This window comes from Panthera tigris, chromosome A1, assembly GCF_018350195.1.
Source record: "Panthera tigris isolate Pti1 chromosome A1, P.tigris_Pti1_mat1.1, whole genome shotgun sequence".
NCBI lineage: Eukaryota > Metazoa > Chordata > Mammalia > Carnivora > Felidae > Panthera > Panthera tigris.
Genome location: NC_056660.1, coordinates 155,532,204 through 155,549,414, shown reverse-complemented (window position 1 = coordinate 155,549,414; position 17,211 = coordinate 155,532,204). Strand labels below are relative to the sequence as shown.

The 17,211-nt window shown below is 38.5% G+C and overlaps 1 protein-coding gene across 1 annotated transcript in view; it reads left to right on the top strand.

Annotated features, from left to right (window-relative positions):
- Window positions 1-15,722, top strand: part of KIAA0825 (KIAA0825 ortholog) — a 208,298-nt gene extending 192,576 nt beyond the window's left edge. Inside the window, 2 exon segments of the mRNA XM_015536093.2 lie at window positions 6,947-7,066; window positions 15,421-15,722. Of these exon segments, the coding sequence (XP_015391579.2) occupies window positions 6,947-7,025 (79 nt within the window). The 3' untranslated portion in view covers window positions 7,026-7,066; window positions 15,421-15,722.
- The last annotated feature ends 1,489 nt before the right edge of the window (window positions 15,723-17,211 follow it).

Genomic DNA, 17,211 nt, shown 5'->3' with positions numbered 1-17,211 from the left:
CAATTAAACTTGTTTTCTTTTTCTGTCTTTAATTGGTAGTAGGTTTATACTAATCTATGTCTGCACTTTGGTCAAGTGTATATATGGGATGCAATTATTATCTGAGGACATAATGGTACAAAGAAGAGTGAACACAAATGCAAAAATTTGAAAAAAGTTGAGGAGCAGGGAATCCTTTATATTCACCTTCTAAATTCTTTTGTGCCTGGTCTTCAAATTTAATATCATAAGCAGACCCTCCATGGACTTACTCTCTAAAGACCCCAAGCCTGGAGTGAACCAGACCTCCATCATGGCTTTGGAAGGCAAACAGTGACAAAATGGGCAAGAAGCAGGGTGTCTAAATGCCACATGAGTCACTTAGGAGATACTCAAGAGATGACCGTGTGAAGGACAGTTCAGACATAGGAAGAAAGGAGATGCGTGGCACCAGCTGTATCTGGATCTGAGACAATACTGGTTATTTGTTCCACAGGCTGGCTCTGAGATGATTCCAAAGGCAGAACCAATCTTAAAGTGACTACCTGAGAACTTGGTAGGGATGTGCCCTCTGCTCACTGTCAGGCCTCATCTCAAAGCAGTTCTCCCAATTCATGATGTTCTGAGTTCATTGTCTTCTTCCTATTGTTGGGGTTCTCCAAGCTCTTTATTGTTTCAGGGTCTCTGTACTTGCAGTTCCCTCAGCTCTTCACATGGTAGCTGCCAGGTTGTCCATCTGAGGTACATGTTACCTCCTCAGAGAAGCCTTTCCTTATCTCCCACCTAAAGGTACCCTCCAGGTCACCCTAGCATTGTATTCTACTGTGCTTTCTTGAGTTATCAGTATCTGAACTCTTACTTTCTGTTGGTTTCCTCCTAATCCTGCCCCCTCCATTCCTGCCCCCCCCCCCGCCCCAGGTAGAATATAAACTCCATGAGAATAGCACCTTACCTGTTTTACTCACACTGTGTCTACAGTACCTAGAACAGCTATCAGATATCTACAATAGATTTTGAGTGATATTTGTTGAATTAGTTAACAGACAAATGAGGAATAAGAATACAGGGGAAAAGTCGGCTCCTGACAGATGAGCACAGAGTTGGCATTCTCTAAATGTAAGTTTGGATCAATAGTCATGTAGATATGAGAAGTATATTCTGGAAAATCTCAAGTAAAAAAATTATCGAGCTGCATGATCATTCTCTACATTTTCCACATTCAGCTGAAAATCTGGTTAAACTCTGTGTGTTTAAAATGCCTGTTTTTATTATTATGCGACATTTGGCTCAGATTAAAAGCATGGAACACTGGTCTTTATTTTTAATTAATTGATCCAGTTCAAGTCATAACCTGTTCAGCAACAAGGTCCGTTCTTTATTCCGCGATTCAGAAATCTTGTGACATTTGGATGGTAGGGTTTGTATTCATTAAATGATACTAAAAACACAAGTTGAAAAATTTAAGGTAGTGTTAGCTGACAGAAGTATCTAACCAAGCCTTTGTAAATTTGCGATGTTCAAGGCATTTGAAAAAAAAAAATGTAGTCGCTGAGACCTCAGAGAGAGATCCCGAATATATATTAATGATAGATGTTTTTCAATTTAAAAAATTTGCCATTGCGGGGGAAAAAAGGCTCCTCCGAGGTTCAGAAAATCAACATATATATCAGTTCTACGCCTTTACCTCTAATGCTATGTAAGAGTAAGTACAGTGATTGTACATTGATCTTTTGAATCCGTTTCTTACTATTAGTTCCTCGCTTTCTTTCTCACTCACTTTAAAATAAATCCAGACTAGCGAATGAGACGGTGATTGCATTTGCAGGAGAGTTCACCAGGAGGGACACTGTATATTCCTTCATTCATGGCGAATCTCCAGATTGCCATTTTGATATTGTTTTCTTTGTCACTGGAACAAATTTATGTAGCTTTACCTTATTTATTCCAGACTAATTCCCAAGAATTGTGGCATTGAAAATAATCTGTGAATACAGAGGAATGCTATGCTATTTTAACCATCTAAATATACTGCATATGAGTTTGGCTTCGAGTTGAGCAAACACAATTAAATAGGACGGCAGGAACAGCAGAAGGGGTGGTGGCAGCAGATTTCTGGCTATCACTTTGGGGCCTTTCCAGGTGGACAATAACCATACATCTGAGAGGAAACAGAGATTAGAAAACATGTTTTAGAAGAGCTGTTGATTTGTGGAGTTGATTGTTTGCTTTTAATAATAATAATTATTAAAGTACCTTTCTGCTATATCAGATGATAATGTGTGTGCCCTGTGGTGTGCAGAGAGTAGAAAATATCGTCTGTGGCCTTTAACTGCGCACACTGCACTCTGCAATGTCCGTCCTCGGGCAGTGCAGCCATTAGCACAATGTTTATGGTTGCTCACAGCAGTAAATTCCTGATGCAGCAGCAGGCTGCCTGGTGATGGAGAGATGGGTTTAAAAAAGGGGGAAGCTGATTTTAGAAATAACACACCTCTGAGCCATTACATACATTACATATGCCGTGGCATTCAAATCTGGGTATTTTTCATGTTCTCGCTCTCTCTATAAAAAACCCTTTTCTTTCCACCTCCCCCAAAGGGAAGGCCTCAGACTCAGTGACTCTCTACCCATCACCAGTATGTGCTCAAGTAGGAGCAGGCTTCCCGCCCATCCTTAACTCCCAAAGCAGCACATCTAAAGTGTATTTAGGATGTAAGACTTTAACACTGTGACCCTCAAGATTTTCAGGAGTTAGGGCCTCTGTGCATGGACCAAACAAACTGGTACCTGTATATTGTTTTCTGTTTGGTAACTTCTATATACCGTCTTTTGTAGTGTGTAAAGTACTTTGCCACATCTCCTCTGACCCTCACAACAACTACGTAATAAGAGACAGGTACCAGTGAGGTTGCAAAACATTGAATCACGCTCCTAAGGTCACAGGTAATAAATGGCATCTGGAACTCAAAACGAAGTCTTCTGAGACTGTATCTGGTGCTTTATCGACTACACCGTATTCCTGATCAAGTTTCTTTTTTCCAGCTTCATTGAGATACGCTTGATACATAACATTGTAGAAGTTTAAGGTGTACCATGTGTTGATTTGATACACTTATGTATTGTGAAACGATTACCACCGTAGTGCTAATGAACCCCTCCATCAATCACATAATTGCCATATCCTTTTTGTGGAAGGAACATTTAAGATCTACTTGCTAAGCAACTTCCAAGTGTATAATATGGTCACAACTATAATCTCTATGCCATTCTCTAGGTCTTCATCTTATAACTGGAAGTTTGTACCCTTTGGTCATTTTTTTTTTTAATTAGCTATGTATTCACTGTAAATCTGATGATAATGAAGACAGCAAACCTGGAGGTCAATTGCCACCTGGCTGGCATAACTTAAGTGAATTGCATACATGTATTTAACTGTAAATCCTTACAATAACCTTATAAATAACCTTATAAGGTTATATATTATTATAGTTTTCTTGACAAGGAAACTAAGGCACATAGGCACAGAGGTCTAAGTGATGGTGCCTGGATTCCCGTTCATGTCCACGTTTTTGACCACTTTTCTCTGAAGTTGAGGGACAGGATAATCCAAAAAAGTGAAGGCCAGGTTAAAGACTATGGCTAGAGGCTGAGGAAGAGAGTATACATCACACATATAAAAGACACTCATGGGGCACCTGGGGTGATTCAGTTGGTTAAGCATCCAACTATTGGATTTCAGCTCAGGTCATTATCTCAGGGTCATGGGATCAAGCCCTGTCAGGCTTCCCGCTGAGTGTGGAGGCTGCTTGAGATTCTCTCTCTCTCTCTCTCTCTCTCTCTCTCTCTCTCTCTCTCTCTCTCTTTCTCTCTCTCTCTCTCTCTCTATCTATCTCTCTCTCTCTATCTCTGTGTGTGTGTGTGTGTGTGTGTGTGTGTGTGTGTATCTTTCTGCTCCTCTCCCCGAAAGAAAGAAAGAAAGAAAGAAAGAAAGAAACACTCCCAAGGAAGCTTGAGGGCTCAGTTTACTCTATTCCTAATTTGCATAAAAGTTAGGTACCATACATTCTCTTTGAAGATGGTGTGGCCCAGATATCCTTGAGGTGGAGAGGAGCCAAGCTTACCCTTTCTTCAGAGTCAGTGTGTCAGATTAAATCCTGCAAGTAGATAGGATTAGAGATGCAGGAAGTTTTCTGGAAGAGCTACATATGAAGGGTACAGAGGAAGAGGGTGGGTAGGCAAATAAACCTTCAGACCAAGTTGCTGATCTGTTAGCTGTGAAAGGAGAGAGGGGAGGAGGGTGGGGTAGAAAGAGTCACGGGTAGAGGGTAGTTATAAGGTTTCAACAAGGCCCATGTGACTCCACGAGCTAAGGTCCACACACTAGAAGAGTCTCATGCCCTGCAGGCGTGGGCTGGCATTACTACCTCCACTGTGCTCAGACATTGGCTAAAGTCCACATGGAAGCATGTCCTGAGCACAGGGGAGATGTTGAGCAATGACAACGAGGGCCACTCATCCCCATGATGACTGTAGGCATGTAAGTGGTGCATTTCTCCATTGCCACCATTGTGGGGTGCAAACAGTGGTTCTCTCCTACGTGAGAGAGTGTATGTGTATGTATTGTATAAATTAATAGGAATGTGATTTAAATGAAGGTCTGCATTAATTCAGTGAAGCAGAAAACAGGCTACCTAAATAAATAGGTTAAATGCTATTGACAGAAACGCAGAATTGGCAACATTTTGATGAAAGGAAGGTATAATAATTTTCTCAAAAGCAGCCATGGGAGAATTTTTCACTTGTCAAGTTGAACCAAAATTCACTTTGTAATGAATTTGTGCCTACCTAATTATGCATTCACATACTGGCACTTTGGGGTTCTTGCAATATATCAAAAGCTATTAAAAACTTGCTTGTATGAAGTACATTCTTTTTTTCAATAACTCTTCTTTAAGTCTTTCCCCTGTCAAATTCTTTTCAGAACCCAAACCCTCTGTGATGTTTTTCTGCAAAAAGTTTCAACATGGGTGCATCCACGAGTAGTTGTCATAGACCCATTGACTCATTTTGGTTGACGATGAAAAGGCCATTGACTGCTTTTTCGGCTTATTGGTCACCATAGGATGTCTCTGTTTATGTTGCTACATCAGCGTAAAGACAGGAAATTATCTCTGAAGATATTTTCATTATGACATAATTATGAGAGAGATTTAAATGTTTGCTAAATATAGTGAAATAGTGTAACAAATGTGAACAGTAATGTTCACTTTCTTAGCATTTCTGATATTATTATTTTAGTACTTTTCTGTTGTGTGTGAAACTAGTTAGGATGTCTATAGTGCTTTCTTAAGTTGTCAATGAGACTCTCACCTTTATGTACCCTGAGGGGCAGCCTTAAATCTGATTTTTTTTCCCCCAAAATAGGAGCTCTGGTGAAAAAAATTTTAAATGAAGATGTTTTTGTATCCAGAATATGTGTATTAATATAACTGTGAAATTTGTTTTGTAATCAACTATAAGCAATACATACACGTGTATTATTTCAAATGGTACAGGAAGATATGAAAGAGAAAGTTCCCCACCCCAGCTCCTCAGTCACAGAAATCCCACTCACTTGTAACCATTTGAGCCATTTCTTTTTTTATTTATTTGAGTTGACACATCTAAGGGATATGCTACACCAGTAATTGTTAAAACTTTATCAACTTAATATGATTGATTCCTTGCAATGAAAGATATAGAATTTAAACTACCATCTCCTGTCCCCTCCTCTTCAAGCGCTACTAATAAAATTTCATTTTAGCTCTTCCACTGGCCACTTTGATGTCATATGGTACAACCTCCATTTTTAAATTGATTTGTATTGTTTATATTATGTACTTTTATTTTACATAAAATAAAATTCACGAGTGGCGTATATAGTTCTGAGTTGAAACATGCATGAAATTGTTCAACAATCATGACTAGCAAAATCACTTAGGGGCACCTGGGTGGCTTAATCGGTTAAGTAACCGACTTTGGCTCAGGTCATGATCTCATAGTCGGTGAGTTCGAGCCTGCTTTGGATTCTGTATCTCCCTCTCTCTCTGCCCCTCCCCTGCTTGCACTCTATCTCTCTCAAAAATAAATAAACATTAATTTTTAAAAAGAAATCATTTAAAAAGGTTCTCTTGCACTGACCCTCTGTAGTCAATTTCTTCCCTGTCTCAATCCCTGGCAATCACTGATCTGTTTCGTGTGTGGTTTTCTTCTTTCAGGAAGGTATAGTAGTAGAATTATATACTATGTTGCTTTTTCAATCTGTCTCTTTTTACTCAGCGTGATGCATTTGAAATTCTTCCAATTGTTCTTCTTACTGTAGAATAGTAGTAGTCCATTGTATGAATGTTCCATTCAATGGTTTGTTGATCCATTTACCTGTTAAGGGACATTTGGATTGTTCACAGTATTGGTGATTGTGGGTAGTCTTTATAACCATTTGTGTGCAGGTTTTTACATGAACGTAGGCTTTTATTTCATGTGGATAATACCTAGAAGTGGGAATGCTGGATTGTCTAGTACATTTATGTTTAACTTTATAAAGAAATTGTATCTGCCTATATTTTACACTGCCTATGAGGAATTTGATGCCAAAAGGACTTTTTCCCCCCTTTTTGTCTCCCTGGATGCTTTTTTTTTAAGTCATACCCCCCACCTCCCAAATGACATCGTGTCTATCTTTGTGTGAGTCCTTGATTTCTCTTGGCATTGAGTAGGCCCCTTCAGTATTGTGATTTTCTTTAGATTTTTCCCCCCTGTTATTGATTATTCCCTCCGCCCCCATCCCCGGTTACATCTATATCCCTTTCTGGGTTTCCTTTTAAGACAGTTGTTCTGATTTATTCTTTCCTCAGATACTGCTAAAGGCCTCCTAGCCTTGGTCCTCCCATTCTCAAACACTCTATATCCTTCCCTAACCTCTTTTCAGCAATGAACTCCTTCACTTCTGTGGCTTTGAATGGTTATCCTGGTTTCAAAATCAAATGCCTTCAGGCCTGGGCAAATAATATAAATATGTGAAGGCAAGACCTAATACAATGGGATGGAGGTGAGTGCATACCTAGGTAAAAACATCCAAATTTTATTTTATTTTTAAAATTTTAAGCTAAAAAGTGCAAATCCCAGAATGGATTAGGCCCAGCAATGTGAACCTATAAATCTATGCCACGGAGTCATCTGTAGCTCCGGTTGTAAAATTGTTCAATGAGATTCTAGGTCACATACACTTACATTTTCACTGCAATAATATTTTAATGTAATAACTCTCATCTCATATAGAAATCCTCACATCATAATTACCTTCATCTGAAACTGCCTCCTCTTTAGAGTTGTGTGATTTCCACTCATGGCACTAACATTTTTCCAGCCCCAGCCTAGAAATCTTGAATGACTTTACGAAGTTTCCATCTCCCTTCATCTGTATTCTGTTAGACACAGAGCTTTCCCTCTGAACATTTCTCACACCGTTACTTTCTGTCCCCCAGCACTGCCACTCTTGAAATCCAGTGCCCCATCCACTGGTGGCTAGATCCCCTGCTTACTCTCTCCTTGACTTCCAGTCCATTGATCTCTGCTGGATTAATGTGTTTTTCTCTTTAAGTTTTTCTATTATTATAAAAACCAATTGAAAATAGCATTCACATTTTTGGAACACAGAAATAATGTTTATAATTTAATGCCACCACCTTGATTCAGCTCTTCTTTTCTCCTAGTGACCTTTATATGTACATAACAAAGACATCCTTTTGCACCTCACAAGAGGGGATCTATACTTATCATTGTGGGTTCTACATTTTCACCAAACTTTTTTTTTTTGCCATTCATCGATGCAAAGACATAATTTTTATTCTGAATAACTTAGCATTATGCCAAATTACCACAGCACAATTTAGCTAGCCATTCCAGATTCTTGGTCTGGTTTGTTTTTCCATGTTACACTGCCATGTATATATACATGAGTTACTGATGCTGATAGAATAAAGGTGGTAAACAAAAGGACACAGGCAAACTTGTATTACGAATTACCAAATATTCAAAGAGATAAAAGCTAGAATGAAATATACAGAAATATATTCCACTGCAAAGTTTACAGTGGCTCCACATCGCCTACGCACCAAAACCAAACTCCTTAGCCCCAATTTCAAAGCCTCCTTCATCTGGTCTTTCCATTCACAAATCCCTTTTTTATAACAGACCCACAACTCAGCATACTCCAGAGTATGGCAACCTGTGGTTCAAATCTTTGTCTACCACTTGATTTTAATTTCCTTTTTCTTGATTGCATGCAGCACCTTTCTTATTGAATGGGCAGTTCAGAGCAATTAATCCCAGCAACTTTTTAGCACAAAGCCTGGAGCACAGGTTATGCTCTATAAAAGTTATAATTATTTTTAGTTATTATTTCGTCCTCTTCTTTGCACAGGCCAGAGTAAGGTGTAAGGATAAACATATGGCCAGGGATAAAATAGTAAGGCACAACCCAAGCATCCTGATAATTGCAAAATGAGAGAAGGGAGGACTGAGGAGAAAAAGCAGAAATGAGAGAAGAGATGTTTAGAGAACTTTTTATTAGGTGTTGGCTGTGTGATGCATGGTCTGGGTTCAAGGCAGAATAGAAGCTCAGGAAGCTGATGCTGGTCATTCGTGAGTCTAAGGCAGAACAGGTGTGACCAGAAAGGGCCAATATTTAACAACTAATCAATGAACACACAAAATATGTGTACCAGATCTTGTTTTCAGCTGTGGGTTTTGAGTTATTCAGAAATCAGGATCTAGAGATGGGGTCCAAGTTGAGGGCTCCGGCATCCATGGCAAAACTTGGTCTGGACATCTGTTCTCAGAGACAGAGACCCTTCACCATTGCCTGACCAAGACTCAACTTCGCCTCAGGTCATTGGTAGACTGGAGGCTCCAGAGGAGAAGACTGATAGAGCTGGAATATGAGAATGACTGTTGCGAACTTGAACATTTCCTGGTATCTGTGTCAGTGATGCCTACCCCTTTGCCTGGGTTTGTCTCCTTTGCTCCCTTGGCTCATCTTCCAAGTCTGTCCTTGACCCACTTGGGTCCACCATCAAGCCCGTCTCCAGACACAGAGATCTCAAAAATCCCCCAGTTTCCAAATTCTCAGGGCATTTATGGACAGTTATACATGTTAATGTTCAGCATATGCTACTCTCTAATGTTCACCAGTTTTTGGTTGTCACCTCAGATAGATAGCCAGCACCAGGGAAGCAAGCCACTAGGGCTCTCTTCTCCCTTGACACTTACACCATAAAGCACAATGTTCAGGCATGCCACTGTGCTGTTCCTTCTTTTTGGCTGCTGGTCTCAATTTACTGTTCTGGAATGACTTTCATTTGCTTTTAGGCCTTTCTGAGGTAGGGAGAGGATCACCAACAGAAAAAGGCCTTGTTAATTCATTTATTTAAAACCTTTATGAAACTATTTTAAATTACATGTATGCTCAGGAGAAGTGAAATAATATGGGCATTGTGGAAAGTAAAAGTCACTAATCTCTTGCTCTGCCTCACCATGTACCTTATAATTCCACCCACCTGAGGTAACAAATCTGTCCTTGTCTCTCATTTAAATCTTAAAATACCCTTCGAGCATTCAGTCATCATTCTGAATAGAATTTTGGAAGAAAAAATATCAGGATGAATGTTGTGACTCAGAAAAATAGAAGGCAAAAAGGGAATATTTTAGTTTTCTATAAAATGAAATGTTTTAAAGCTACAAAGAGTAGCTTTTAGTGATTTAGTGATTGACCCGGAATGGGAGCTTGTGATTCTCTTCTTGTCAAATAATTGTTAACTCCAAGTTAATCAATTAAAACCTATAAAAAGAGTCCTAAGATGAGAGAATTGGTCTCTCTTTGGAAAGGAGTCAGTAACCTGATGTAAGTTTTTGTTGTTTACCTGTGTCACTTGCCCAGTAAGCTCTTTTCATCAGGATTATGTCTTTGCTGCATTTGTGCATCTGACTTAGCCCAAAGCCAGTGATGAACATCTACTTGTCCATTTCAACAGTCAGCTCTCTAAAGGACTTAAAGATAGTCAGGACTCTCTGCAAACAGGTAACTTTGTATAAAGGACAACCCAGACTCCTGTTACTTTATTATATAGAGAATACTACATTTACCAGCATATGAAAGCCAGGTATTATGTAACCCACAGAATACACTGTGTTGATTATAAGAATACTTCTATCCCATTATTCAGTCCAGCAAGACTTTGAGTAAATAGATGGATCTGTGACTGTTTGTTCATTCATCCATCCATCAAACATTCTAGGCACGGCAGATAAAGAAATGAGCCAGACACAGCCCCTGCTGTCAAGGAATTCAGAATCCAGTGGAGAAGACAGACTGAAAAATCAGTGGCTATAGCTATACTAGAGGTTCATGCAAGTTACCATAGACATACAGTGGAAGATTGCAGATCTGACGTGAATGCCGGACCAGTCGGGAAATATGCCCAGGACGTGGTGACACTTAAGCTGAACATGAGTCAGCCAGGTAGCCAACATGAGAGGCAATCTAGACAAAATGTTTGAGGTAGATGGTAACACACCATGAGAGAGAAAGTATGCTGCTTCCAGGTTATTATGGCTAGAGTAATGGTCTCTTCACTGCATTTTTCATTGGCAAATCTGCTCTGTCCACAACATACAGGCACGATGAATGGGGGGCTGCTTAGGACAAAGTCAGATGTTGAACTGAGTGAGGGGTGGTATGGGGAGAAGGGGGCAACTGTCCTATTTAGGCTTATACGTGGAGAATATTAACAGCTACAGATTCTTCCTTTTGAATCCTTGGCCTCATCTGACCCTGAAGGTTTCCAGGCATGTGTAAGCAATTGCAGAGCCTGTGTAATTCATAGATCAAATGGCCTTGTAGTCTGTCACTAAAATTCTATTTGCTTTATATTTATACGGCTTGGATGAGATGTACCTTTGTGAGGGGCACTCTTGGTACATGATTGATGGCTCTTCAGACAAGATGTGCTAGTTTAATACTGGCCTTGGTCAAGTAGGAGAGGGGCACCTGATTTGTCTTGCTCTTAATCTCTCAGTGTACTTGCAACTTGTACTGAGGCTGCACGTTCTGTTCTTTGGTGCTTCAGTTTTTCCGTGGATGGTAGAATTTCAGTGGTGGAAACGCCCAAGAGAGGTAGTGACGCTTCCAAGTCAGCACGTTCATGTTTGTTGCTGTGAACTGGCTGGTCTGACATGGCCTCAACTGTATTTCTAGATCCCAGAGGGTTTCTGGGGAAGAAATTAAGTGGAATTGTTTCTCGATTAATTGCTGATTTTTCTCATTTAGCAAATCATCTAACAAATTTTAGGATTGAAATTTGATTTCAGCAAAAGTACGTGCACGTCAGCTATAGATGTTTGTTCATAACAACTCTGTGAATGTGGATTATATGTGTGATTTTAATGCATTCGTTGGAAATAATGTTATTTTTCACAAAGTAAAAACATTCGTAATTTTGCTACAAGGGAGAATATTTGCTTCCTCTCACACATTTTATTTAATAATTTTACTTCTTTAAAAGCAAAACAGCACACAATTTGAAAATGAAATTTCCCCAAAGTGTTCAGTTTGCTAATATGTTTTTCATTTTCTTCATTATGCTATAGTGGAATGTTGCCATACTTTGAAATGTGCAACTTATCTCCCTGGAGGCAGCAGATGGTGTGACTAGTGTGTCTTTTGGTACAGGATTTATCATGAGAGATGGCATCTAGCACTGGGTTAGAGGGGGGCCCTGTCCTCAAAGAGCATTGACTCCCGCCCGATTACCTCATTACAACATTTATGTTAATTATTATTTTTAAATATGAAAAACCTACAAAAATGGAAAGGTTTTGGCACTTTTTAAAAGCTTCCTTTTTCTTAGTCTGTATAAGAAAATGCTTTATGTAAGAACTATTTGAGTTATTTCAATTGTATTTGCAAGTGTTTTGTCATTGCCCCGCTGCTAGAGGACCAGCTGATCCCTTGGGAAGGACATGATTTTACTGGTATTTCCACTTTATTTGTGATCTGGTCTGTAGCTTTGAAAGTCTGGCAATTTCATTTCCTATAAGGAATATTGACTCACACTAACCAAGCTCACAAGAGTCTTTTGCAAAATCCAGAGCTCCATTTTGATAACGTACAGTGAAAAATACAGCTTCAAGCAGATCTGGCAATTCCCTCCCTCTAGGTGAATTGACATCAGAACCTAGGTCACAACGAAGCAGTTTGTTTGGGGAGTAGAAGTAGGCCATCCCTCCATGAAGCTGTGCCTGCCATTAGGACTTAGTCACATGTTGTGAGTCATGGTGTCCTTCCAGAACTGTGCTAACAGTTTTTTATTCTTTCTGGACATTTTTAGTCTCCTGCTGATTACTCTGTTACATCATCTCTTTAAAAAGAACAGTGTAGAGGAAGAAAGACTTCCCCTCTACCCTCCTTGGTTTGACTGTTGGGTCTATGAAATAAACTGACAACAGGCAGGTTAACGGTAGAAAAGATATACAAATTTATTAATTTTTAACATATGCCATGGGGGTGTTATGGGAGAAAATGTGAATACCTAAAAATATGGTGAGATTTGAGACCTTATATGCCATCTTAATAGGGGAAGGGGAGAGGGAATTTAGGCCACTTAGGAAAGAAGAGTGAGCCCTTAGAAGAATAGATAGTAGGGGTGATAGTTGGTGACAAAGTTTGTCTAGGGATAGTGCCAACTTCTAGTCTCTTCTGTGACAAAAATCAATCTTCCCTCATTGATGAAACTCCCCTGGAGGGGACAACTGAATTTCTTTTGGAGGAAGTGTTTTAGGCAGATAAGAGTTGTTCAGGGAAAGCCCCTCCCTGCATCTGCTGTTTTTCCAGTGTCTTCAGGTCAAAGTAGTCCGTATACCAAAGTGTCATATTTTGGGGTGGTGACTCCTGAAGTCCTGTAACAGCTAATGCGCACTTAACTCCCAAAGAAAAATAGCTTTATCCTGAGTGCAAACTCCAGGAGAGTATTTTGTTTGTTTGTTTGTTTTCTCCCTCTTGTGCTGTAATCAGTTAGCAATGTCTGCCACAGATAGGAGAGGAGAATGATAGTTTCAGTAATGTAAGTTTGGTCGCCTTGGCTTAAATCCCACCTTTAGTATATAGAATCAAAAAGTACTCTGATTAACATTTAAGAACAACATTCTGTACTCTTGGAGATCATTTGAGAAAATCCTTTTAAAGCTAGAAGAAGTCTTAATTTTCTCCTTTTATAGATCAGAATGCATTTGTCTTGAAGGACTTAATGACTTCCTAGGGCTGGCTGAACAATGACTCAATCCCAAAGTTTCTGACTAATGGTCTAAGCATATTTTCTTACAAACTGTAATAGGTCTAAGAATCCTAAAGATTGATGATTTCATTTTCCAATTTAATTTGAGAAATATCTTTTCCCTTTTAGGATTAAATTTTTTATCCTTTTAGGTCAACAATATAAACATGAGGATTACTACATAGAACAGTAGTACTTAATCTTGGGTACACATTAGAATTATTTGGGAAGTGTTAAAACACACACACACACACACACACACACACACACACACACTGTGCAGGCCTCCAGCTGACAAATTAAATAAGAATCTCTGGGGTGGGGAACAGTTACTGATACTTTAAAAAAGTTTTCCACATGATACCACTTTGCAGCCAGGATTGAAATAGTTGATATAACAATTTGAAAATTTTTTGAAGTGATCAAACACTTTGAAATGGTTAAAAAGTCATTGTTGGCATTAAATTGTTGAAGGAATCAGTAGTTTATTAGCCAAAATCAATCCTTCCATATAAAAATCACAGAGTTAGAAATTCAGATAAGTAGAGTACTAAATATTTTTCATTCCATAATTCCGAATACAGGCATCAAATAGGAAACAGGAAAAATAGCGATAGCTGTGATCATAATGATGAATTATTCTCAGATTATTCCACGGTAAAATAAAGGAAAATATTTCTTTTCACATTTTGGGTAAAATGCATAGTAATAGTATTCACTCTTTAGTTTCAATTTCAATTTCAGATGAGTGGAAACATGGCGGTAGGGGATCTGAATAAATGCTCTAGGAAATCATGCAGGTGTGCTCTTCCAAACGAGAGGACTATTCACTGATAATGTGTACAGTGATATAAAAATTTTGTGTATATCATGCATCAGAGATTAGTAATTGCTAGAACAGAGGCTTTTGGTCCTTCACTGCTCAATTATTGTAGTGCTACTGAGAGTGTTGTGATTCCATCTGCCATTTAAAGATAGCTAAACCATGCACGGTGTATGTAGCTACTAGAAGGGAATGCTGGTCCAAAATCTAAAACAAAGAACAACAGTATTTACCTTTAAAATGAATTTTAGTATTTATTTAAGTATTCCTGATGTTTTGAGCCTTCAGAGTGCCTCAAAAGAAGAAGCTATGGTATTAAACCGTGAAGGGAATAAGTTTCCTAGCTTAACATATTTCCTTACTGCTTTCCTCCCTACTTTGCCCTATAGTACATTGTGTATACAGTAGACCTCAGGTTATCTGCTCTTTGAGTTCTGTCATTTTTCTCTCTCACTTGCCCCTGCTCTCTCTCTCTCTCTCTCTCTCTCCACAACTCCTTCCTCTTCCCCCCTTCCCCCTTTCTTCTCTAGCTCACACTTTGTTTTTTTGTTAATTTTTTAACATTTATTTTTGAGAGAAAGAGACCGAGCATGAAGGGGAGAGGGACCGAGAGACAGGGAGACACAGAATTGGAAGCAGGCTCCAAGTTCTGAGCCGTTAGCTCAGAGCCTGATGCGGGGCTCGAACTCACAAACAGTGAGATCGTGACCTGAGCTGAAGTCGGATACTCAACCGACTGAGCTACCCAGGTGCCCCTCACACTTTGTTTTAAGATAGGGAAAGACTTTAAATGGCTTTTCAGTCTCCAGAGCAAGACTGGAGAGAAAGCATTTGCAGTGCTGTCTTGCACTCAAGAAAAAGTTGGAAGAATATTACACACACTTAAAGTGGACCAACTAATGTTGAAGAACTTGAAACAAGACTTTAAACAATTAGATTAATCATTTATAGATAATCAGAGTTAAATGGCTGGCTGGTCATGAACTAGAACCTTCCCCGGTCTGATGAAAATACATATTGTATAGCCTAAGAGCTGCCATTGTAGAAAGCCCTCTTATAGCCCAGAGAATTTAGAGTTATCACTCTAAAAGTTGACACTGAAACATGTCATTGAGGACAGCTTTTTTTGTGTTACTCTTTGGATTGGCAGGTTATGACAAAACTACATTCATGTTACTTGAATACATCTTTTGTTTAGTTTTACATGCTTTTTGACTTGTCTAGAAAATGACATATTGCGGTTTTCATTAGCTTTAACCAGGTGTGATTTTCTTATGGAAGATACCCCAGCAGGACTGCAGTTTAAGGCGAATAAAGCAGTGAAGCTCAGAAAGGCCATAGCCCTCCTTCAGATGGTAGCAATGAGCTGAGAGACTCATTAATCAACTACAGAGTCACAGGTGTGATGGCTTGCCTACAAACTGCCAACAGACTGTGAAAGTCACATCAGACAGGCTAAATTGTCAAACTAGACCCATCCACAAACATTTTAACAGAGCAAAATTCCAACTCTTTTGTCTTTAACATGTGATTTTGAACCGGTAAATTTCCTCCAAACCTTCTGTAAGCTTATTTTATATAATAAAATTCAAATTTATTGAAAAACAATCAGATTTGGCATTTTTTCTTTGCTAAAAATTTGTATCAGTGTCTTTTTTTCTTATTTTTCTTAATGCTTCTTTCCTCTCCTTTATCTTAAAAGCCTATTCTTACACTACATGAAAGGATGGAGAATGGAATTTGCCTGTGTCAAAGCTTTATCAGTAGTGAAAATCCACTTTGTTGCATGTGCATATGCTTGAGCTATGCCTCTCGGAAGGGTTTCATTCATGAGGAGATGTCTGTAGATGTTTTTTAATGGAAGGACTATGGAGAGTAGTTTTTTTAACTAGAAGAAATTCTCTACGCCAAGTTAACAGCTCAAATTTTTGCTTTTTTTGATCTCCAAGGAATCATAATTTTTACTTTGTTTTAGTTTATTTCTTAAAAATTGGCACATCACAAAAGAAGTCAAGTTAAACTTTAAGTTTGATGTGTGATTTTGTCAAGAGTTTTACAACAACATGACAGTAATTTTAAAAATGAATATATAGTTTATATTTTGGGAGGATTTCAGTGAACTCCAGTAAAATATATGTGATGGCCTTAAGTCTGATGTTCCTAGATCTATTCTGTAACTCCTTCAGTAACTTGTATTTTTTATTTTTTGTACAAATGGAACTTACCCATAACTCAGAGATTCATATTTTCTTTTTTCTTCAGTGCAATTTCACACTATCGACTGGAAAGTGTTGAATTGTACATTGGTGCTCATTGAGCAGAGGAAATAGAATTAAGTTTGGTGTCAACAGAAGTTGTGTGGGTTCTCTAGAAACTTGCCCCTCAAAGCTTGTCCCATGAACAGCAGCATTAGAAATACAGAACCTTGGGTCCTACCCAAGACTCACTGAATGAAACTGCATTCTTATAAGATACTAAAGTGGTTCATATGCTTAATGAAAGCTGGAGAAGCATTAGGCTAAGGGAAATTAGGTAGTTCTTTGCTCTTACCAGTTTTTACCTGTCATTTAAGTATTATCCTATTAAATACCATTATAAATGAGAGTTCTCATATAAAAAACATAACCAAACTCTATTTAATTTTCTGGATGCTATAAGCAGTATTAAATACAATGAATGTTAACTTGAGAATAGATCTAAAACACCCCAATAATATTGTTCAGGGTGGCATTTGATCTTTTAAATATAGCTAAGTGAACATTAAATATACAAAGGCCAATGATACTCTGCCAAAACATCTATGTACTAAGTCTGGATATCTTATTCTAGTGTAGGAAAAAGCAGCATTTACAAAAAAGTGTGAGACATATCTTTGTGTATAAAAAACTTATCAACCATATTTTCATTCACTGTAAGGCAATTCAATTATGAAGTTCTAAAGTTCTTTCATGGCCTTGTTTTATCTTTTTTTAATGTTTTAAAATTTAAAACGGCAGAAATATTCTTTAAAATAGCAGAATTCTTACAGTGTCCCTCATGAAG